Source organism: Ascidia mentula, chromosome 4 (assembly GCF_947561715.1).
Source record: "Ascidia mentula chromosome 4, kaAscMent1.1, whole genome shotgun sequence".
NCBI classification, from domain to species: domain Eukaryota; kingdom Metazoa; phylum Chordata; class Ascidiacea; order Phlebobranchia; family Ascidiidae; genus Ascidia; species Ascidia mentula.
Genome location: NC_138569.1, coordinates 3,955,525 through 3,980,200, shown reverse-complemented (window position 1 = coordinate 3,980,200; position 24,676 = coordinate 3,955,525). Strand labels below are relative to the sequence as shown.

The 24,676-nt window shown below is 38.0% G+C and overlaps 4 protein-coding genes across 4 annotated transcripts; 2 read left to right on the top strand and 2 right to left on the bottom strand.

Moving 5' to 3' along the window:
- The first annotated feature begins 1,043 nt into the window (after positions 1-1,043).
- LOC145897595 (hematopoietic prostaglandin D synthase-like) lies at positions 1,044-3,293 on the top strand. Its single transcript, XM_082985949.1, has 4 exons — positions 1,044-1,397; positions 1,632-1,834; positions 2,060-2,161; positions 2,269-3,293. Exons 1-4 carry the CDS (start codon positions 1,271-1,273, stop codon positions 2,422-2,424), a joined length of 588 nt encoding a protein of 195 aa, XP_082842075.1. The 5' UTR covers positions 1,044-1,270; the 3' UTR covers positions 2,425-3,293.
- Positions 3,294-3,316: 23 nt separating this feature from the next.
- Positions 3,317-10,340, bottom strand: LOC145897594 (uncharacterized). The gene is made up of 16 exons (XM_082985947.1): positions 9,843-10,340; positions 9,681-9,774; positions 8,917-9,577; positions 8,724-8,857; positions 8,538-8,634; positions 8,273-8,384; positions 8,159-8,207; positions 7,865-8,008; positions 7,591-7,699; positions 7,231-7,413; positions 6,689-6,910; positions 6,269-6,367; positions 5,994-6,136; positions 5,575-5,694; positions 4,920-5,139; positions 3,317-4,614 (listed from the first exon to the last, which is right to left on the bottom strand). Exons 1-16 carry the CDS (start codon positions 10,308-10,310, stop codon positions 3,318-3,320), a joined length of 4,152 nt encoding a protein of 1,383 aa, XP_082842073.1. The 5' UTR covers positions 10,311-10,340; the 3' UTR covers position 3,317.
- Positions 10,341-11,478: 1,138 nt separating this feature from the next.
- On the bottom strand, positions 11,479-13,760 carry LOC145898660 (protein canopy 4-like). Its single transcript, XM_082987204.1, has 6 exons — positions 13,611-13,760; positions 13,205-13,328; positions 12,995-13,091; positions 12,728-12,850; positions 12,446-12,566; positions 11,479-12,181 (listed from the first exon to the last, which is right to left on the bottom strand). Exons 1-6 carry the CDS (start codon positions 13,702-13,704, stop codon positions 11,982-11,984), a joined length of 759 nt encoding a protein of 252 aa, XP_082843330.1. The 5' UTR covers positions 13,705-13,760; the 3' UTR covers positions 11,479-11,981.
- Positions 13,761-20,023: 6,263 nt separating this feature from the next.
- On the top strand, positions 20,024-22,405 carry LOC145897236 (adenosine receptor A1-like). The gene is made up of 6 exons (XM_082985428.1): positions 20,024-20,246; positions 20,348-20,638; positions 21,065-21,213; positions 21,595-21,751; positions 21,845-21,947; positions 22,294-22,405. Exons 1-6 carry the CDS (start codon positions 20,024-20,026, stop codon positions 22,403-22,405), a joined length of 1,035 nt encoding a protein of 344 aa, XP_082841554.1.
- The last annotated feature ends 2,271 nt before the right edge of the window (positions 22,406-24,676 follow it).

Below are 24,676 nucleotides of genomic sequence, written 5' to 3'. Positions count from 1 at the left end.
GCAACGAGTTGGCACGAATAAACGCTTTCGTCTCCAACTCGTGACCAAAACCATCCAATTTTGTCTGAAGCGTGAGTTTCGGTTACCAGTCACAAAATATATTCCTAATCTGATGATGAAGGTTGAACAACGACAGAAACTTTGGGCAGAATAAATTGTTTTTTTGTCACTTCAACCCGATGTAAATTTATAGCTACGAAAACATGTATGATATTAAAACAATATAACAAAGCAAACGCTGCGTAGAAAGGATTCTACTTAATTTACCTTTTTTGCTCATGGGTCAGAAATTATCAAAAATTTTACAGACGGGCCAATGAACCACGTTTACATTGTAGTTTATGAACTAAACTATTTCTACTAATTAACGTTTATATATACTTGATCTGAAAACCAAAAAAAAATTTCCAGTAAAATAATATTAAGCTGATACAGTATAAATTTTCTAAGCGACTTTAATTTATATCAACCACTAGAGGCCTTCTGTGATTGGAAAATACTACTACACCGGGTCACAAAGTTTTTTCCAAACTTGATCCACGTATAAGTCTGTGTAAAACAGAAATCTGTGAGAATTTTATTGATTAGGTGTGAACAGGGCCATCGCCTGTTATTTTTGTTTATATATTTGAGTTGAAATACTACACGAAATTGTAGCTTTAATATTCGCACAGATTTCTATGTTACATAGGCTTATATGTGGATCAAGTTTGGAAAAAACTTTGTGACCCGGTGTAAAAGTATCTTCCCCTGTGATTAGATTGCGATTGCTGCATAGGTCGAGTGCTACTTTTGTCGTCGCTTGATTGCTCAAGCGTGAGAGGAAACGCCTCAGTGCGTTTAGCTCGTGTTGCACCACCGAAGGCAATTGTTGGCGGGAAAAAGGGGCTGGTCTTGTCCATGCTAGTAAACAGACTGTTGCTGTTGGAAGATACTTTTACACCGGGTCACAAAGTTTTTTCCAAACTTGATCCACATAGAAGCCTATGTAACATATAAATCTGTGCGAATATTAACGCTACGATTTCGTGTAGTATTTCAACTCAAATTTGTAAACAAAAATAACAGGTGGTGGCCCTGTTTACACCTAATCATTAAAATTCTCACAGATTTCTGTTTTACACAGACTTATACGTGGATTAAGTTTGGAAAAAACTTTGTGACCCGGTGTAGTAGTATTTTCCGTTGCTGTTGGGCTACTTAAGCGGCCTTTTGCAAGATAGTGCGTTGCAATAGAAAATATCTCTGTTGCTTGGAAGGTTCACCGTGCATGATGAAACTGTACAGCTTTAAGGTATCTGGCCGTGAAGAAACCGCAAGGTTAATGTGCGCATACACAGGACTCCAATACGAAGACATTCGGGTCACTGAAGAACAATGGACAAAGATGAAGAAAGGTAAGCGATTAAAGTGACTTATGGCGTCATAACGTTATGTGTCAACATCTTGGGTTCTGAACTGCACGATAATGTCTCCCTGTAACATTTCAATTAATTATGTATTCCTCAAAGCATGCATAACGGAGCTATTGCAATGGCCAAAAAATATGTGTGTGTGTGTACGTGTAAAACAGTAAATGCTCTTTTCCTATTGCTCTTTTCCTCAACAAACGTCCATATATTTTTGCGAAGATATGCCGTTTAGGCAACTGCCAGTGCTTGAAGTGGACGGTAAGCTGATATGTCAGAGCGGCACCATAATTCGATACGTGACAAAACAGTGCGGTATGAACGGAGGCAGCGACTTGGACGAAGCAGTTGCAGACATGGTGTGCGATTGTATTTATGACCTGATGATGGTGTTTCCCTGGTTTGAAGAAGACAAAGAGAAACAGGTGTTAAATGCACGCGGCTTAGATTTTGGTATATATGTAACTGCCATGTTTGATTTTAGAGCTAACAACAGCTTGGATGAAAAACCCATGCAACAGTCGGTTGATTTAAACTGTATTTCCTCACTGAAAAGCAAAGATGCTTATTATTGTTAGGCTATTGGGGGTTCCGCATAGCTCTGAGCTTAGCTAAACACTTCAAATTAAAATCTTGACGTTTTTTTTCAGGCGTTGAAGTGGAAGAAAGCATTGGAAGAAACAATACCAGATATGCTTGGATATCTTGAAGGTATTCTCGTAACTGGTGGCGGTGAATTCTTTACCGGAAAGGTAAAAAAAAACACACACGCATCGTAAAACCGAAAAAACGTCCAAATTTAGTTTTGTGTTTTGCCCCAAAAGATTTAAAAATTACGTGTTTGTTTGTTTTTTACTAGCTTTCGTACGCTGACTTTGCAATTTTGAATGCCGGAGATTTTTTGATGAAGCAGCGGGCTGAGATATTCGACTCTACGCCGAAGCTGAAATCGCACATGGATAAAATCAAAGCTCTGCCCAAAGTTGCCGAGTGGATCTCCCAAAGGCCAGGATAGATCAAATAAACCAACAACCTACAGACCAAAATACACTCGTTACCTTGACCATTGCAATCGGCTTTTGACCGTTAGTGTCAATGTGATCATATATTACGTTCTTTTCATGGTTGTTTATAAAATTAAAGCTCTTCCCAAGGTTGCCTAGTGGAATTCCCAAAGGCCAGTCTTGCTCAAATGTATAAACAAACAACCCCAAGTGACCTTGGTGTCATGTCCAATGCAATCGACTTTTGATCGTTTGTTTCAATGTGATGTTCTTTTCAAGATTATTTCTTACCTGGTGTGCAACTAACCTACCTCCCATTCTCTTTTCAATAAACCACTCGACAAGTTTAATACTACTGAACATATATTATGCAAAATATAAACGGTCTGCAGTAAACGTAGCACAAGAAATCAAACCTGTGAAAATAGAGAAATGAAGTTGCTCATTCGTAACGTGGTTGTAGCGGATTGTGCTGTTACGAAACTGGAAAAGGGCCTCGCCGATTTGTTCAACTAACAACAATGTATATATGCATGGTCATGATTTTGTACTACAAGTTTTAAAACAAATAAAAAATTAAGTCAAAGTTGTGTTCCACATGCAGGATATAGCAAGAACAAAAAACTCGTTATCAAGAGCAAGAACCAAGTGGGACGCAGACACAAACATTAAAAATGTTTTTTATGTTTGGTTTTCGACAATGTGCAAAACTGTATTAGTGAGCTGACTGTTAGGTGTGGCGTGTAACGACCACAGAAAATTGTCGATTTTGGAAGAGATCGGTTCGTGTTCTCTATACAGCAACTAGTTGCTATCACAAACGTGATATTGCTGCATTTTATCACATTATTTGAAACCTAAGTTTCATACAAACACAAACAGCAACCAACGTGTCCAAAGTTATTCAAGGTTCGTCGGGCAGTAAAACCATTTGTATGTGACGGGATGAGGATGGAGAGCCGACCCGAGCCTGGAAGAGCGTAGCGGAACTGACTCTTCCTGGAGGAACTCCTAAGTTCCTGTTCTTCACAGGAGAGGAAAAGGTTGGATCCAGGAGTTTGTGGCGGAGGAACTGGGACACCTCGATCCCGGGGGAAACCCGGTCCTCCGGCAAAGCCATCTTCCTGATCTGTTGCTGGGAGTTGTCCCCGGAGGACACGATGTAGAATCCGAGATCAGGACTCTCGTTCATGGAGGACGGATCGCGGACAGTAGGTAAAGGGGATACACCATCCTCCTGGAGGAACGTGGGCGTGGCGACGTTGTGGTCGCATTTCAGCCGCTTGGGGCGCTCCTGTGGCGACAGCCCACTGAGGATTCGTTTCCTCCTGGGCCACCTCTGTATGTGGTCACCGTTGGGCGAAGGTTTTCGTTGTGAGGTAGGGGTGGGCGTTGTTCTCCGTTGCCGTTTTGATGCGGTGGGTGTCCTTATCACGTAATTGTCCAGCGGTCCGATCGGGCGCAGGATGTCGGGTGGCGTTGATAATTCGGATGGCGCAATAGTGTCCTTGCTTAGCAACCGCGGCGAACGACGAGGGGTAACCTTTACGGGGGTCTCGGTAATAGGTTTGGACTTGGACGGACTTCGAAGCTCGCTTGAGACATCTGTAGGTACAGGAGGCGGGGCGATATCTTCCTTTTCACAGGAATTCCGTTCTTTGTAAGCGTCGAACGGCAACAGCACGGGTGTGGTTGGGGATGCTGGGACAAGACTAGCTTCGAATTTCGTCGGAGTGACGCAACATAAAACTTCCTCCATCGCTGTATCGGCTGACGTCACACTCCCTCCCGAAAGTGCTACAGAAGCAGGCGATGGCTCTTCGGCAGTGGTTTCAGGCACCGTTGGTTCTTTTTCAACTATGGGTTTGGCGGAGCTTCGTGGATTATTGCTGGGCAGAACGGCGCTCACAAGCTGGAGTCTTCTCCTGCTACGGATTGCCCCTGGCGCGTTGGATTGTTTGGAGGTTGGCGCATGCGAGAAAAGCAAACTTTTGGGCGAAATGAGCGGTTCCCCTTCGCCGCTAGGGGCGCTGGAGGGAGCGGAATTAAGAGAAGAGGAACGTAGCAGTTGGGGAGTGGGCGGTGCCGCCTCTTTGTGTTGCTGCACGATCTTAGCACGGGTGATGGTGCGACTTCTGCCACTGGCATCGTCACGGTAGAATGAGTGACGTCGGGTAAGCATGATAGAGTGGCGGGGACTCCTGGAACGAGACGATATGGATACTTGTAGTTGTTAATAAAAATTCAATCTAAGTCACCACAAGTTAGCTTGCGATGCCCCAACTGTATTGAAACGCACCATTTGTAAATCACTGCTGCACAATATAAATTTTGAGCCCAAAGCAAAGTTGTCTAAGTGTTTCCGGCTACATTTATACCCCCTAATTGACAATTGTTGTCAAAAAGGTGAAGACAAAAAGTCCACACAGACTTGAGCCATGCTTTAAATATTAAATGACATCAGCCTTGGACCTTCTTAAGCATTTTACTATACTCTATGACAAACCTTTTCAATTTGGTGTCCATTGGCTCTTTTTTAAAAACATCAACCACTTCCTCATCCTGCTTCATGGGCGACTCCTCCACTATTGTTTCACTCCCCTCTTTCTTGTATTCCTCCTGACTCCTCCTCATCCTGATGCGTTGTCGAGCAAGAGCTGTCATCCTTTGTTTGGCAATGGGAGTGTCCATCACAGATGACTTTCTTGTACTTTTAGGTTGTTGCTCTGCACCAAACAATACAATGGATGACTGTTTACTGGTAAATCTCCGGCTCTCCGCAATAAATTTAAAAATAACTTAGTAAACATCATACAGCCTATATCAGAATTTCTCAACATTTTTTGCACTATGGACCATTAAACACAGGTATTATTTTTTACAGACCAGCCTTCAGCGTGTAGCAGATAAACAATGAACGTAATGTCTATGTATGTTATACTACTTCATGACAATTTTAAAGAATGTCTCAACCTCAAATTATAGCCAATTAATTTTTCTTTCTCTATGGCCCAGCTACAAATGCCTCAAAGACCTGTACCAGTTGGTGGATCAGTGGGTGGAGATCCCTAGCACATTTTATTACTGGGAACCAACTAGTATTGAATCATTCTGACATTAAATATCACCAGGCAGCCACTAATGCTCATCGGTATTATTACCATTCACAGGTTTTCGATCTGGTGCTTTAAGAATCCTTCCTTCCGTTCTGCTTCTTTTCCTTGAAGATTTGGAGGGAGATGCAAAGAGATCTCGGCGAACTCGTCCAACATCTTTGGTTACTTAAAACATATTAAAACCCTGTGAAACTTTGTAATAATGTAAGTTCAACATTCTCTGGCAGCCGACAATGTAGATGGGGTTTGATATTGTAGTTAAGTGGCAAATAATAGTTTTTATAGTTATCAGTACAGTATTAACAATAAATGATTCCAAATGCTAACAGATAAGCCAAATAGTCCAATTTAAAATTTAATTAAATAAGACAATTCAATAACTCAAGGCTCTTCTGACAAATAATTGCATTAGCAACAAATTGAATGAGACAATAACTAAAAAACAAAGACTATTTATTTTTTACCATTATTTTGGTTTTCATCTTTTTTCTTTGAACTACTTCTGGTCATAATCTTTTCATGGTGAACTTTTGCTTCCTTTTCACTTCTCACATTAGGCTGAAGTGATGAAAACAACCGTGACTTGGCAGATTCCACTGTTTTTGACCTAAAAAAGTAAAAAAAAATTGGTAATATTATCAAGAAAAGTTTAGTAAAAGACTTAAAATACTACATTATTTTACATAAAATGCAGAAAATTATAAAAAAGAACTTAGCAAGAGATTATATTGTAATTCACCTTGCATGTTTGTTATTTGCTCCTTTGGTGGAATCTGGTAAAATGATCTGTCTTCTATTTACAGGGTTTATGTGTGAAGCTCGCCTTGGTTTGATTTGTCTGAAACAAACAATCATTAGGTTCACAAGAATTGCCAAATAGCAATACAAGCCAAACTAAAAAAATAATCCTTTGGAAAAGGTTTGATTGTGTGACAATGTAACAACTTGTTACAAACATATTTAGAGTATAAAGAGACTGGCCCATCTTGTTATTAACACTGTCATGTTTAAAAGGTGTATTTAATTTTCGACATTTTGTTTTGCTACATAATCACAAGTTCTAACACAATTAACAGGCACTGACAACATGTTTATACAGAAAGTAAAATGGAAAGAATGCACGCTCCTGTGTAAATAGGATTTAATAGAATCCTGATACCTGTTTGCTAGCATCGAGTCTGTTGAACTCTGACTTCCAATTGAACTAAGAATTGAAAATGGACCAGCACTGGGCAAGTTACTGCCTGGGGCATTGGACAGAGGGTCAAAGAAACTGTCGTCAACAGCTTTTTCGTTGGCATGTTGTCGTAGCACTTCAGGTATGGGAAGCATTAGGTCATTGAGGACTTCGTACAGAAGCTTTCCACATGTTTTTGCATAGCTGATATGTAAGACATAGAAACTTAGATTATCATGTACTTTTTTGTATCTTAAGTCAGTCAGTACTTAGTTTAAACTAATTAGTGAATTGTTAAAAATATGATTGGTATATAAAAAAATTAATTAATGGTAGGGATTTAAATGGAAAACAGTAAAGTTTACTGCAAAGCACCACAAAGTGAACTTAACGAACTACACCAGACTCAGATTTTAACATGTTTAATAACAAAAAATCTGGATATCATCTTAATAAAATTCTGTCCATTTCTTTGTAGATGCAACCATACTTGCATGACATAAGCATTGGCAGCAATCACAAACCTTTCCAGCAGGACTTCCTCCAAAAATTGCTTCATTGCCTCCACACTTCTTGATAGTGATATGAGACGAAGAAGAGTGATGACAACCTCAGCTTCTTCCTCCACCAGATCCTCATCAACAGGATCAAAATTTGAGAATGCCAACTTTACCCATTCCATGTGAAGCAGAATTTGTAATTTGCATCTGAATATGGTGGACATGAATTTAATGTTGCATGTTTTAAATATTTGTGCAATTTGTTTTCTTGTTTTTACTACTTATGACCATGTCTATGAGGAACCCAATCTATGCACACAAATTTATGACATGACTGCTTAACGTTATGATTAAAATGTTTAAAATAAAGAATTCAAGCCTTACTCAGTATTCCTTTTTTCCATTGAAACTTCTTTACACCTAAGTTTGGATGCTGTCATAAAAATGTTTTCTGCAAAAAAGCTGCTCATTCTTGTAGAACTATTGGCCCATCCTGCGATTACAAAATGAATTAAATGATCATGTTAATGAGTTGTCGAGCTACTGCTTATCATCGTTATTAAAATGTTTCAAGTTGGTCTTAGCAAAAGTTTGTTTTTGTATGTTTTCTGTTTGTTTTTCATCACATGTCATAAATTAATGCTCTTTGATTTCATACCTAGGTTTTTTGCAAACTGATGCACAGTTTCAATGATATTGTGAGCCGAAAACTTCATCTGATCAACTTGGTCACTATCCAACTCCAGAAAAGACTCATATTCTGACAAAACTGAATTTAGCATTTCCTCTTGAGAGTTAAAATCTGAAAAACCACATGTTGAAAATTGGTCGTCAAGGCAAGTTTTGAGCAATAAAATTATTTTTCTGTATCACAATACATTGTTGTTCGATCAGAAACCAATTGGTTTAAAAGGAACAACAAAAATTATTGCAATAATTTTATTAAAACAACCTTTTTGAGCAATGCCTTTTGGTTTCCACTCTGGAAGAGTCTCATGAACCTGCCAGCCACAAAAATAAAACACAATCAAGTTTTGTTTAATAAAAGGTTTGCATGCAATTGTACCTTAATGGAAGCTTCTGAAACTGATTCGGTTTTGTAGTAATTATTTAATTCAGACATAACTGCATCTGTGAACTTTGTTTGTTTGGAACTCAATTTCTTGGTCTGTTTGGAGCTAAACGACACAAAATAGGAGTTAAGTTTTCAGTCATTAACTTGTGGAGAGTTAAAGTTCCTTAAACTAGATATATTAATTTTACTACATCTTGACTTTACATTTATTCAAACACAGACTACAATATTCAGGTTGTGGCAAAAAGATATATACCTTTTAATGTCATCGACAACTTCCAGAAACTGCCTGGATGTAGAGGCAGTGCAGTACCATGATTCCAACATGTGCGGTTTGAATCGGTTGCATGGATCTAACAAATGACATTGATGTTATAAGAGAAACTTTTACTCAAATCCACAGGAAAACAGGATGCTTGAACAAAAAAAAAACAATGTTTACTTGTAGTTTGTTGCAAATTTGTGTTGAAAGAATTCACATCTTGCTGAATAACATCCTTAACATCTTGGTCATATACCGGTGCAAGATAATCATGATTGGGATCTTTGATGAAAATTTTTTCCAGTTCCCTGTTCCTATCCAAAAAAACATCCCTATAAACTCCCTACACTAAAATTTAAAAAGTTTTTGTTACCTTATCCAATTTAAAGACCAGCAGTTTTCCAACACTGGCTGCAAAAGACCAATCTGGTGATCTAAGAATTTACAACTTTTCTGACAGCATTTTCTACAATTCCTTTGAATAACTAAACATCTGTTCTTCATCAGGCAACACTCCATGTGTTTAGCTAAACTTTCACAGCTGTCAACATGGTTGGAAAGAACGTAAAATGCAGGACAAACATGGAACAAGGAAATGGAACTGTTGGCAATTGATCCAAGAACAGTCAAACAAAACCTATCCTCAGTTTTATCTTTGGTCATTATGTCACTCCCACTGAAATCACATTCAGCAGGTTGTAGGTATTGGGAAGAGTATTCTGGCCCGTACGATTTGTTGCAAGTAATTTCCACCAATGCAACATCAACTTCAGTTGTCATATTTTCTGACCAGTTGAGTAACAGCTTTGCCGAAACACTTGAACTTTGCATTGCCCCCATATAGGGTTTGGACATGTAATAATTTACTGTTGATGTGTTTGGAAGAATGCCTGATAGATTTAAACCAGAACTTGAAGTGTTTTTTGGCTGCACTTCTGATTCAAATACAGTGTCCGAGTCGCTGCTTTCATCAGCAGAGTTGTGTGCACAATCTTTGGTTTCTGGTTTAAAATGTTTTGGTATGTCACTGCGACCTAGACATAAACAAAATAGAGTACGATGTATTCATCAAACTTAATAGTTCTAGACAAAAGGTTAACATATACATAATATGTGTACATGTATAAGAAACTTCACCTGTTAAGAAAGAAATAGGAATTAGACTTCCACTGTTGCCAAGGAAGAATTTTTCCATAATACCAACACCAAAATTATTTGCTTTACAAGGGACCTGAAATAATATGAATTGGTGAGAAGGGAAAATAGTTTAACAATCAGATTTTCGAATACGTAATTTACCTGTTTCAAAAGCCCTTCAGTGTCAATCCAATGAAACTGAATCTCATGCTTGTCTCGGAAGTGCATCTTCAAATGACTCGGCATCAGTGCATCACCAACTTTGCTATTGGAATTTAAAGACCATTGGAAATATTGCTCCAAATCAATCTTGGATTTTGGCAAAGGGCCCACCACAAAAACATAGTTTTGCTTATTTCTTGTTTTGTTTTCTTCATCCAGAGCAAGACCAAACTTTCGTTTTGTCCTTTCCCTGCTCCTTCTTGGTTTTCTAACCATTTTCACAGGAGAAACAATGCAATGCTGCTCCCAGGGAAAGTCATGTACCATTGCAGTTAGACTATCAAGGAGCGTGTGGGAATTAAAATCAATCTTCTCAGACTCTTCCCCATCATACTTCATCTCTTGTCTAAAAAACTCCAAATTTTCACTATTTAGCGGCTTGAAATCACTTACGGTGTGATGTAACATTCCAGCCTTTTTCACAAACTTGTAACCCCAGTTTAGTTGGGTCCTTTTAGTCCCATAACTGATGCCTTTATTGAGGTTCCACTCGAAGGCATGATTGACACAATTGCCATCTTTGTTTAATAAAATGTTCAACACAGTGCAAAAAACTGACTCTTGCCAAACCAAAGCGTCTTTGGAGCTTGTAGGCACTTCATCAGGATGAAGAAGAAACACAATATTAGGTGTGGAACCGTCCATAGTAGAGCAGAAGTGTATATATTTCTTTCATTTAGCTGCGTTGTTTATTTTATTGTGACATGTTTTCTGCAAAACAAAACATACCTCAGTTGCCATCAAGTTAATCTGCAAAGTTACATTTTTCAGTCGCAATCGTATTTACTTTCTGCAGCTTCAAATAAATGACTAAAACAGTATTAAAGTTAAGGAATACAAAACAAAGGGGTCTCTGATGAATTCGCGCTTCAGTTCTGAAAAGTTTGATTGACTTTTACGCTTCATTGCTCCGTCACGCTGAAAAGATTTTTTTACTAGTGGGGGACGCAAAGTTTTGCTGACCCCATTCAAAAAAACACTTTTAAAATTATTGCTCCAACCTTCGTTGTAACCTTGCATAACTATGATACACAGCTGTAAATTTCTTTGTTTCCATGACCATTTTAATTCCGATATGAAAAGTTTTGTTTCTGAAAAACTGTTATCTTGTAAAACATTTGCGTTAGCCAAAAGTCAGCAGAATTTTCGCAACACCTTTTGCGAGATAAAAAACATTTAACGCGAAAAAACGATTAAAACTAACAGCTGAACCTTTCTTTTTTACAAAATACAAAAGAGTCAGGACCACAAAAAAAGTTTGAATAGCGCACGCATAAAATAAAAAAAAATGTAAGTATATCTCTCTGAGGTATGTTACGTTAATTCGCAGGCTACTATACTATAGACGCCATCTTCACAATTTCGGGTACTTTTTCCATCTCCCCGGACGCGGATTTTTACCCCATTATGATAAAAACAAAATATTGAAAACGTGTTGTAATTGAAAACACATTAGGAAAAACCTTTTGTACAGATTGGTGCGTTGAATCTTTCCAGACGCGCCGAAAGCGAAAAGGCATTCGATCCACAACCGCTGCCATATGTGGGAAACAATGGAACAAAGCAGATGTTACGTATTTCTGTTTTATTTGCCTCCGGTGGAACAATGGTCACCCACAGACACGAATAATAACTTAATTTATCACCAAGAAATCAGGATTGAGTGAAACACAAACACGGTGGGATGCCAACTATACCGCGTTTTCCTGAAGTTTGTCCAGTCGTTGCACATTTTCATAGTATTAGTAACTTGATAAGCCTATAGAAGATGTTGACAATTATGATCAAAAAACGTATCCTACAGTCAAGTCCATTTCATCGTAGTTTTTTTTATAAGTGATAAACAAATAAAAAGACAGGATTTTGAAAAGCAAGAGTTTAAAACTGTGCATTTCGTGTTGTGGTGGTCATTTGAATACATGAGTTCGTAATACTTGTGCGCCAGAGAAAGATAAACACAACTATTTGATCAGGGTATTGCAGCGTTAACGATGCGTCAATAAACGCAATACAATGTGACTCATGATTAACACATCAAAGTAAACACCGAAGCAGAACAGTCCAAACCCTCTGTAACTATTAGAGTTCATCTTTGGTTTTTCCCTCCGCATCGCTACTGTCAGAACCTGATGAGCCATCATCGCCTTTCACTTTCGTATTTTTCTTTCCCTTCTTCTTTTTCTTCTTTTTTTTCCTAGATTTCTTTTCAATGCCTTCATCGGCATTTTCCTCATCCTGGTATTTCTTTTCCTTCCCAGTCCACTTTTCATCCAGGCAGGCTATTGTGTGACACGAAAGAGGAAGTAATAATTAGCATACAACCATGGGCAAGATCTATCCAGTAACTTAATATGCATCCTGAGGCAACACTAAGCAAACACCCAGGTTTATGATGGCCATGTTGGAGATAAAATACATTCTAATTATTAACATTTATGTAATAATATTAATGTCGTTGTCACAAACTTTTTGCACTGAAGAATTATGTGATATTCACAAACAGTTTGCAAATACATTAATGCCAATAATTTAAAATAACGTACATTGGTTGCCCTTCTTAAGTACGATGGACTTGCACAGATGGTCAGAGAGTGTTGATGTATCTTGGCGGTTAAAATACCAATCTTCTACTGCCTCCTCATGTTTTTCAAGAATACTTTCACACTAAACAATGAGGCCAATTAAAAATAATAAAAGCTTAACTGCATAATTTAACAAAAAAATCAATCATCGAACAAAACATTTGCTAAAATCGTATTGGCTTGGAAAAGTAAAATAGTTCCACAACCTGATGAAGGAATGTTAGTCAAAACAACTCGATATACCTGTTTCTTCAATAATGTAATTTCTACTGAAGGTTCATCCCACAAATCATATGGAATTCCCAAATCTACCTTTACTCCCTTGTTTACCAAGCCATGGAGTGTTTGCATTGTTTCACTTTGCCCCTAATAAAAACAGGAACTACAAGTTTTAACAGAGTGGAAAAATAATGCCAAGAAGCAACAAATACAAGAGAAATATCAACTGGTGTAATTACTTTAGAGGCAATTTTACCATTATAGAGTTTAAATAGAAAATAGTTAGTTTACCTTACTGAACCTCAAACTGCCAGTTCTTTCCTTATGCATGTTGTATTCAAGAATTCGATCACATATTCCATCCATTGCTTCTAGCAATCTCAGTTCCCTGGTTCAAAGAAGTTATGTCAGTTGTTGATTTAAATTTCCCTCATGTGAAATTAAGTTTTCTCACAAAAGGTAAATGGGAGGTAAATATCATCAAAGCAAATGGTTTCTTACGAGGTTTTGTAAGGAAACTCCTTGCGATTCCTGGTATCCAAACCATGTCCAGTACGTAGAATTTCTTTTGATTTGGCACTTTCATCCAATCGACTCTGCAGCTCCACAACAAAGTATTTGCAAACTGCATGAAAATGTATATATAGAACCTGTATAGTAACCAAATGAAGTAAATATATATATACTATACTGAGTTCTCAGTAATGGGGTCATAACTCATTTCAATTGTGTCTTAGGGGCCACTTGTTTGATACAATCATCATGCAATAACATATGAAAAACATCACTGCAATCAAATGTTTGCTGAATTAAATCAAAAATCCGAAATTTTAAATCTGGTCATCATACAATGAAGAATCCTGTTGATTGTTTGACAAAATTATGTGATACAATTTCATCCAATTACCTTCACATGATGTTGGTTCCTCAAGCAAATAGTTATCTGCCCTTGCTTGAGTAAATAATAACAGCAAAAAACACAGAATGCCAGTGATCACCATTTATTTAAAGTGGGAAAAAATTATCCAGTCCAAGAAAGGTTTGTGTCTATATTTATGATCCTAAAACAAATGTTATTCGTTACATGTACAGAACATGCCTCCAAACCACAAACTCCTATGCTATAGTGCACCAGCATCCTGTCACAGTAAATCTGGAAAGAGTTTTCTCGCGCTTTCTTCAAGCTACATAGTTCCTCACGTATTGTTCAGTCAAGCGTGACGTTTCTGACTGGGTCGAGGAGGGGTATTTCCCAAGTCGACACGCACTACTGCACCACAACATTATGCTGTGATAAGCGTGCTTTTGGACAATGCTTAGGCCGGGTCCACACTCAAAGAAATTGGCTTTTGCATAATTTTATATTCCCATTAGACTATTACTCCTAGGCCGGGTCCACACATACGCTTTGCGCCGGCGGATTCTTTGTTTGTTTCAATGTCCCGAGCGTACGCCCGCACGCCGGCGGAATACCAAGACGGACCATTTATTTATTTTGAGCAAAAATTAAATGACCTTTAAACCAATATAAGAATTTTGATTGAGAAAAGTGGCCTAAATCTTTATATCGGAGTTTCCCAACCAGTGGTATGCGTACCACTATGTGGTACGCGACGGCATTCTGGGTGGTACGCGAGCACCTTTTGGTAATTTGCAGATATAGTTCGATATTAAAAGATCGTAAGTGATCTCAAAATGTTTGTTACTTCATCCCCTAGGTTACTTTGTAACACTCAACTAGGGGGTTTCGCGTCGAAATTGTTTTACCTCCAAGTGGTACGCAACCACAAAAGGGTTGGGAATCACTGATTTAGATTAATGTTGGTAGTTGCATTTGTGTCCCTGGCAAAACTGCTATTTTTAACCTGACTAAAAGTCACAGTTGTTGAGTTGGAATATGTGAACCCAACATTAAAGACAAGGTTTCGTTGTTCATCTGAGAGGCTCTGGGACCCAGCTTTTGTTCTTGGATCATAGCTGGTCGAATCAGTGTTCTTGGACATGTGATCTAAATCTCTTGATCTGAACCTTAAAGTATATCGGGTAATATCGCTACATGTAACAAATACAGCTGACTATTACAACACCTGTTACTTAAACGCAGTAAAAATAGCAGATACTTTTGATTTTACAAAAGATTTAAATGTCCTTGTTATTCACCCTCTGCTGAAAAACAAACCGTTGCAAAGTTTTGCTTGACACATTACTTGTCACGCGCTGGAAGAGGATTCATGGTACAAGAGCCTCCAAGATCAAATCTGTGAGTACAACCAGTGGCCATTTTCCACCTTCTCATAATCACGTACAACCAGAATTAATCTGTTTATTTTCGCGCAGTTTGCCAAAAAAAGTTGAAATTATTTCACAGCATTTTTCTTATCACGTGACGCAGCAAGTGGTGTTGGCGTGCTTCTATGTTCTGTGATATTTTGGTAGTACGTCTTTGAACTGCTTCGCCACATGACACTGATGAAGTCTTGCCGTTGGTTAAATACAATCTATACGTTATGTTTTTGTGCCATAAAAACAGTTTTGTAACGTACTGCTTAACGCATTTCATAAAAACCTTCCGATTTTTTACATACATGCCCACAAAAAACGTTGAAGGCAAACGTAGGCTTGAATTGGACTAAAGAATTTGTGTTGCAGTCAGATTACATCCCTATAGTTGTGTGGTCAAGGCGTATGAATTTATTTAACTACAAGACTTGCGTATATAATCAACATGTTGTAAGTTAGCCTCGTTGCCTCAGGCGAACGCTACGGGATTGTGCATTTTTACACTTTCACACTGTTGTGATCCTGTAATTGTAGGGTAGGACGAAAATTACAGGATTCAACTCGTTCGAATTGCAAAATAAAACAAACACTCTAAATTAAAAACTCGATGCAAGGTTTCAAAAAGCGCTTTGATTATTGAGCTGCAGACAGTTGTGCACATTGTTTCGACCAACCAGGTCCCATCAGTACAGTGGTTTTTGATTCGGTCAGACACGAGCACTGATGCGAAGTATTGTTAATTTTATTTTTAAACCTGATTCGAGTTCGTATTGAGGAGCAGTGCAGTATTTGGTGATCACGTGTCAGCTGCAGAATCAACTCGGTTTATTTACTACAGACGTCACATAGGGACAGGTTCTTTAAACACAGACTAGAAATTATAATGTCGTAATGCGACATTTACATGACGTGATAATTCTTGGGCTCGATTTCTGCTTTAGGTCTGGCTTGGCGTGTCACACGACAATGAATATGAATTAGAAAAGAGAATAATGAATATTTTTCACATCCTGTTCAAGTCAACGCGTGGGAGATTTATTGAAAAGGCGGTTGTTGTTGGGTTTAAATGCACTTGCAGAAATGAAATACATTTTTTGTTCAATTCAATGCACCTATTGTTTTATTTCAAACCAATACTGCAAACGAATATTTTTCCTCGTTTTATTTTAGTAGTAAATCATTTTTGAAAGATTTAATTATCATCTAACATCACGCTTTGTTGGAAAATACCAACGGGCAGAGTCATGGCATTGTACGGGAGTTTGATAAACTCGAGTTCGTTGTTAAGGAATATTTCAAGTGATGATGGATTCTTTTCTAAACTATGCGGAATTCCATCATTCTGTGGCATAGATGCAACCACCCAATGCGTTGAGATTAGTTTGCACAAATGTGGTCAATGCAGCATGGTTGGAGCTGGGATCTTTGCCGCAGCGTCCGTTCTGTTGGGTTCGGCGATAATACTTGGAAACCTTTTGGTGATTGGAAGCGTGGTTGGTAAAAAAGAAAGAGGTTCAACGGATGTGTTTGGAAAAATTAAGTGCTCTCTGGCTGCGGCAGACATATTGACAGGTATACATGTTATAGGACAACATTTAATTATGGTTCTCTGTGAAGTAAGAACTTGAACAAACGAGTAAATTACAGTTATATTTTGCTTTATTATTTTTAACCTTTCTGCTCTTTGCACCGCAGCTCTGCGGAATAACGGACAATTTTGTAATATCATTGCTTCAATCGCTTTAGATCTTCTTTTTTTTGGTTCATTTTAGGCATCCAAATTTTCTGCATTGTCTTGTACAACTTCAGTTGGACAATTTATTCAACGGCTGATGAGCTCCGTATAAGGCAAGCCCACCTGTATGGGTCGATTGAAGCAACGTTCGGCACGTTAGTTTTTCTTGTGGGATTGACTTCATCTCTCTATCATCTGTTGTTTCTTGGCCAACAGCGTATGTACGCTATCTGGCGGCCACTAAAATATAGGTCGCAAAGCCGTAGGGCGGTGCACTTTGGCATAGCAGCAGTGTGGCTGGGTTCTATGGTTACCTCCACGTTTCCGAGTAAGTTCAATAAGTGATTTTAAAACTTGGTTTGCTGCATAATTATGAAGTAATTATCATATGAGGTTCTGTAAACTTTTCGATTAATTAACAAAAATAAGTTGCTCAAAAAATCTATTGCTAACAGAACAGTGTGACTTTTGATCTAGATTGAGAAAACAGTGGCAGTGTACACTACTGTCTGCAGCTCTCAAAGATTATTATGGCTCTTTTGCATATGTAGATTGAAAAAATTTTTTTGAAAAGCATTCCTTTTTGCAAAATTTGACAAGTTGCTCGAGGAGCTTTGTTCGGGTATTGCATGCTACCAATGCTTTGCATTGTTTTCTTTGCAGTCTGGTTTCCAAACATTTTCACCTTCAGTTACATTCACACACTTTACTTGTTCTTCATCGCTATAAAGGAAATTAAGCCGGGAGACTCTGGAATGTTTACAGCAATATCCTTTCCTTTCGTTAGCGTCGTCATGCCCTTCCTGATAATGGTATGTAGGTCAAGTGCGGATCATTGCAATAATGACGTAGATTGTCAATTATTATTCAATTTTTGCAATGAAAAGAGATTCAAAACATTATTTTTTGAGAGCTTTACGCGCCTATAAAATAACAAAACACAATTTTAAAATATAAAGGGGCTTTTATAAGATTGTGATTGCATTTCGCCATTGTTTGAGTCCTAAAAAATTTTGTGATTAACAATTCGAACAAAAATTATTATATTTTCCGAAATATCCTTTTAATTGTATATTGTTCGTTTGTAGACCTGCTTATCTATTGCTACCGCAGTGTTGGCAAGCAGAAAAATTCGGAACAGTCAAAGAATACGGAGCGGAAAAGCAAAGCACGCTGGTCGTAAAACTGAAATACGTCTCTTTAAAACTGTCGCAATCATGCAGATATCTTTCACCGTAACTGTTCGTAAGTGTCTTGGTTATATACACTCGGAAATAGAATGGTTCCTTTAATTTGCCAGAATCTTGGCATCTAAAATTACTCACAAACAGTGATTGACGATCAGCGTTAGTGTATTATTTTATTACCTCTACTCAGTATTGATTTCTTAATGCTTTTAACAAACCAGTTGGCTTCAATCTGAAACGTGATGTTCTTTCAAACAATTTCACTGTGAAGTGTTGGTTACATCTTAGTCGTATGCAGGGAACAAAGACGTTTTTATACCGAGTTTATATTTGTGAGATCTAAATACTTTGATTGCCTAAAAAATTTTTCACTTTAACAATGTTTTTTTTTACTTAGTACCGAAGGCTGCTGTGTGCTTGCTTCACTATTTGAACATACTGACGTGCCAGACGGTCTCCTTGCCGTATCTCATAGCGTTCTACATAAGTATGTCCAACAGGTACGTGATAAAAGCTTTATATACAAGAATAGGACATTTCGCTGTAACAATAATTACAAAACGTGATATTTAAGTGTGGTTTTTATAGCGGGCAAAATTTTTTTAATATCATAGGTTCAATAATATTGTTAATTGAAAACCTACAACATGTTTCGTACATTGCACACTTTCCTAAAAGGGTTTTCTTTTTTCAGCCTCATCAACGTGTTGGTGTACAGTGCAAGAGATCCGAAGTTTCGAGGATTTGTTCTCCAGCTTTTAACCTTTAAGGTAAACAGTTCTCTTTCAGTTAAAGCCAACACGTAACACGAAGTCAGTGACAAATGTTCAATAAATCTTCACCTGGGAAAAAGAAAGTTTTTTTGCATCACCACAATACATGGCTTCTGCCTGGACACAAAATGATTTTCGAAAAATGTACTTCACAAGAGTTTTGTAAAGGCACTCGCTGGTCAAAGAATTGTGATCACGTGTTTCTCGTAGTTTTGTTCATCTGGACAACCTTCATACGACCAGCAAAAATTTTTCTGCAATTTTTAACGTTGTTAAAAACGTGTGTTGTGTGGATAGTAGTCTGTCACGTGTTAAAGGTGTTGTTATTAAACGAGAGTGTGTTGTTACTGCACATAACCAAGTTGGAATAATGTAAAAACTAACAAGGATGTATATAGTGTCTGTTGCTCTCGTGAAAAACTCATACCAGTGACAACATATTGTACTTGTTTTCCAAGTTTACTCTAATAACTGTAAAGCTGAATGTGTTTCACATTTGTGTATTTTTATTTCAATCAGATTGTTTGAGGTTTAATTGAGCGGACAATGTTGTTATAGGCTTAACAATCGTATAAATACACAACTTGTATTTAATCAACCAGTACAGAGAAATCGCAATTGAGTCTCGTTGCCTCAGGCGAATATGTAAAGTATGTGACTGCTGATTTTCCGTGATTGTGGCCACGCTTCTTAATTGTGGCTGTTGTGGCGAGCCTATGGTCATAGTCGGCAGAGCCCAACTTGTACGAGATGAACAGTAAAACTAAGTCAAGTTTAATTGAGGTGCAAATGTAGTACTTGAAGACAACCTGGCAGGTAGAAACCCAGCTTGATTTATTTATAAAAGGCGTCACAACAGTACCGCGTACCAGCACCCAAAGCAAGACAAATATTTGTGTGGGACATCGCAATGACGTCAGGTGACGTAGATTATTGCGTGGCGACCTTTAGTTTCTCCTTAAAAGTTGTGCTTTATTTTTTGGTCCAAATCGATACTAACTTTACATGGAGAAATGATTTTGGAAAGGTTACAAGTAGACTATGCACTTCCGAAAGAAATAAACTATTTTTTTTTAATTCAACGTATACCAATTGTTTAATTTCAAACAAATCCAACAAGACATATTTACTTTACATGCTAGTAAATCCATTTTTTCCCATAGATAAGTTTTTGAATATTATCTTACACTATCCCACTTGCCCTCTGCAAACTGAATCTGCCCTTTTGAAACTATACCGACCCGACGAAGTCATGACATTGAATGGGAGTTTGATGAATTCTAGTTCGTTGTTGACAAATACATCAAACGGAGAACAGCTATGCGGGTTCCCCTCATTCTGTAGCATGGATGCAATAACCCTATGCCCCGAGACCAGTTTGTACAATTGCAGTCAATGCAGCATGATTGGAGCTGGATTCTTTGCCGCCGCTGCCGTTCTACTGGGCCTGGCGATAATATTTGGAAATCTATTGGTGATTGGAAGCGTGGTTGGGAAGAAGAAAAGAGGATCAACGGATACGTTTGGAACGATTAAGTGCTCTCTGGCTGTGGCAGATATATTGACAGGTAGTTGATTACTCTGTGTCAGAGCATTGAGTGTCTAAATCAGACAATTTCGTAATGTCAATGCTAAATAGTTCTCAAATCTACTTTATGGTTCATTTTAGGTATCCAAATTTTCTGCATTGTCTTGTACAACTACAGTTGGACAATTTATTCAACGGTTAATGAGCTTGATAGAAAACAAGTCCAGCTGCATGGGTCGATTGAAGCAATCCTCGGCTCGATGTTTTTCCTTATTGGATTCACATCATCCCTCTATCATCTACTGTTTCTAGGCCAACAGCGCTTGTACGCTATCTGGTGGCCACTAAAATACAGGTCACAAAGCCGCAGGGTGGTGCACTTTGGCATAGCAGCAGTGTGGCTGGCTTCTTTGGTTACTTCCACGATTCCGCGTAAGTTTGTGTGACGAAAAGTTTCCAGATAAGCGAGGCACTTTTATTTCTGCCACAGATATTCATGCGATAACTCCAGACAGCATGCAATAGAATCTTTTATGATAATCAACTTACACTGTTGCGTTGATTACGACATTTGGTCGCCTTGCTTGGCATAAATAGTGTCATTAACCACATTTATTGCACTTTTGTTTCAAATATGTTTTGTTAAACTTTGATTTCCTACATAAAAAGTAGCAATTTTAGTTTACTCTCTGTTTCAAACTCTTTTCGATCAATAACAATATGGGCTTTATGTATTGGCAACAGATCAAGGTGACTAATTCTAGATTCACTTACAGTTAAGAACGCTACATTTTTTTGCGCTTCTGCCGCCCATATTATAACTTTATGTTAGGAATGCATTGTGCTGATTTTTTGCAGTCTGGTTTCCAAAAGTTTTCGTCTTCAGTTACATTCACACAATTTACATGTTTTTCGTCTCAACAACGGAATTCAAGCCAGGAAGCCCAGAATACGATGCCGCAATCGCCTTTCCTGTCGTTACCGTTCTTACACCTTTCATTATAATGGCAAGTACAATAGGGACGTATCGTTGCAAAAATGTCGTGAAAGGATTTCGTTTTTATTCAGTTTTCCAAAACAGGGATTTAATGCAAAAGCGCTTTTTTTTTCAAAAAGTTTTCTTGTCTGTTATTGGCCCAGAAGGCTAATTTAAAAGGCAAAAGAGCATTTTTTCTCACGGTAGTTGTAATTCGGATCAGCCACCTAAAATCGAACACAACCCAGCACTACAAAAATGTGTGTTTACGTTTATGATACGTTCATAAATTATCCGAATGCATGACAAATTATTGTAAAATGTGTGCATAATCACTTAACTACTGCATAAAAGCCATTAGAATAATGTTGCAAGTTTTAAATATATCCATATAATGGTTGTTTATTTTCAGACTAGTTTGACTATTGCTACCGCAGTGTTGGCAAGAAGAAAAGTTCGTGACAGTCAAGGAATACGGAGCAGCAGATCAAAGCATGCGAACCATAAAACTGAAATACGTCTCTTTAAAACTGTCGCAATCATGCAGATAGCCTTCACCGTAACTATGAGTAGGTGTCTTGGTTTATACACATCTGAAAATCCTGTGATTGCTCAAAAATCTTGCAAGCCACTTTAACTAATTCTGCTCATGTATATTTTAGCACCGATGGCTGTCGTGTGCTTGCTTCACTATTTCAGCGTGCTGACGTGTCAGACGGTTTCACTACCTTATATTATTTCATTCTACACAAGTATGGCCAACAGGTACACGTGGTAAATAGAACGGGGAAAATGGTCGATTCCTAACCAATGCTGATGTTTGCAAAATCTACTATAGTAGACCATGCATTAACTTTTGCGTTGCTTCTGTTTTTGCACAAAAACTAATGCTGCCTCTTTCAAGGAGAAATATATTTTTCTGTTATTAAACATCTATAGAGCTGTCTGGTTGATCGATATTTTCAGCTTTACACAGAAAGTAACGCACGCAGATGTTTTTCTTTTGAAACACCAACCGCTGTTTATGAATAATTGTTAAGACTAAACAGTTGAATTATTGGGTGAAATACTACCTCAAAGCATATTTTCCAAGTTTGTTTTCGTTTTCCAGCCTTATCAACGTGTTGGTGTACAGCGTAAGAGATCCCAAGTTCAGAGGATTTGTCCTTCAGCTATTTACCTTCAAGGTAAACAAACTTCCTTCAGTAAAAGTCAACACGTAACACGTAACACGGCAACAAATGTTCTGTGAATCCTCGCGTGGTTACAAGAAGTTGTTCTTGGTCAAGCAAGCAACCGAAAGTCCCACATCATGCGTACACACCACCTAGAGAGACACTGCAAAAGTGCAAAAAATAAACTTGAAATACGTTTTTATGATTACTGCTTGAGAAAATACTATTCAAATGCAGCCTTCAGAACAAAATGTTAAGCCAAACGTCGATTGACATTTAGTCGGTCATCACGTGAAATAACTACGGTATACGAACTTAGACACGTACAAACACATACCGAAGAAAAACCTTACAAATGCAACTTTTGTGATAAAGCTTTTAGCGAATCGGGCAACCGTTCGTTCCATATGCGAACACAGCACCTTGGAGAGAAACCGTAGAAGTGAAAAAAAAGATAGTTTGGAAACACGTATCCCAATCACTGCCGACAAGAAATATTCAAATCCAGCCAAAGACGTTTAGCTAAACGTCGGCTAACATTTAGCCTCGAATTTACACCGGAGAACAAACAAGATTAGTTTTTCCTTGAAGCGTTCCGACTGAAATCAAGTCACAATAATCACGTTCGATTGCACAGCAGCGAAGATACACAAACTAAATGTAAATTTTGCAAAAAATACTTCATCCAGAGAGATTCTTCTTTTGGCGATATTTTTCAGAATCCTTTCGGCAAAAAAATAAGTTCAAGTGTAACGTTTGTGACAAACGTTTTTACTCAATCGATGCTTTACTTCTTACCCAAGAGTTCCCCTTAGCAACAACAAGGTGCATATACTCCAGTGTTTTTAAACGTAGAGTTAATTTCACAATTTTTCTTGTGTTCTTTTAATTATCTTTTGCCCACCCAAGCTTGTGCGCTTATCATTTTGCTGCAGCTTTTTTTGTATCGCTAAACATAGTGTACGCGTATTTGTAGATTGTTCTACTGTCAACCAATCATTCTTAGGATGTAAGTCTGTATTTCTGTATTTATAAGTAAATATAGCCGGCCTAAAAATTGCCAATCTTGTACTCCGTCACCAAACAAAGGGATCGCCTTTATACCATGGTTCATGTTACGTTTAAATGAGCACAAACCCACGTTGCCATGACGAATAAAACCACGTGTTTGCAGAAGTTTTATTGTGCTATAATTTGGCGTCTTCTGTCATCTATTTTTGCAGGTTGTTGTCATGGAGTTTGCTTTGCTTCAGTGTAAAAACGCGAGTCAAAAAAGCAAGACAATTATCACAGAGGGCTGGGACATCATGTTTTATACCGCTGTTCTGGCGTATTTATTCGACGTTTCGTCTGCCATGCGACGAGACTTCATCGGGTATTGATACCGCGGTATTTTACGCCAGAAGGCCAGAAAAGCAGTACATTTTGAATTGTAAAATACCTCAACAGAAATTTCATAATTTATACCTATTCTAAGGTACCACAGTCACGAAAATTGCCGTTGCAGCGATTAAACATTCTTGCAAAATCGTACTCTGGTCTTAACCAGACTGGCTCCATAGTTGTGGCAGTATCTAGCCCTCGATTAGGCGTTAATGCCACCGATACCAGTTTATAAGGATAGGAATTTAATGGCAACAAACAAAATGTGTTTGTTTGACCCTTCAGGAAACCTGTAAACAATTACATATTACTTTTTCTGTTGGTGGAGGTCTATATCGACGTTCTAATATCAACGTCGCCATTTTATCAGCAACGAAATGCGAAATGTTTGTTTTGTTTCGGGCCAACTAACTTAACACTGGTTGAAACGGAAAGTGCTGGTATCGCAAGTTACATAACAAGTAAATACCTAGGCAGCGAAGCTTGTAAACCTAATGCGTTGAAATTAGTACACACGATTGTGGGTATATACCAATATGGGGGCGAGTAGGCTGGTCGTTCTTAACTGACCCGTATTGTATCCTCTATTTATTTATTAAACCGACGCCATTTAGTCTACCAAGCAGCACCACTCTTTGTGAGCCTAGGGCAGGAAACTGTGTGAACGAAAGAAAAAAGCGGTACTGTATGCACTGCTGTACACTTCACAACGTGGTGAAAGGGAAAGATATGGAGACTTTCTTTGGTGTTTGATATGGCACAGAAAGTCGAGATACAGTACATGTTAATGTTTAGTACGGACTCTTACAGTGAATGTTTAGCACTAAACTTTAACATTGTGTAACACGCACATTTTAGTAGTAGAAAGCTATAAGAATGGTGCAGTATAGTAGCCTTAGGGTAGGCTACCAATGAATTTATTGATTATGAGTTAGT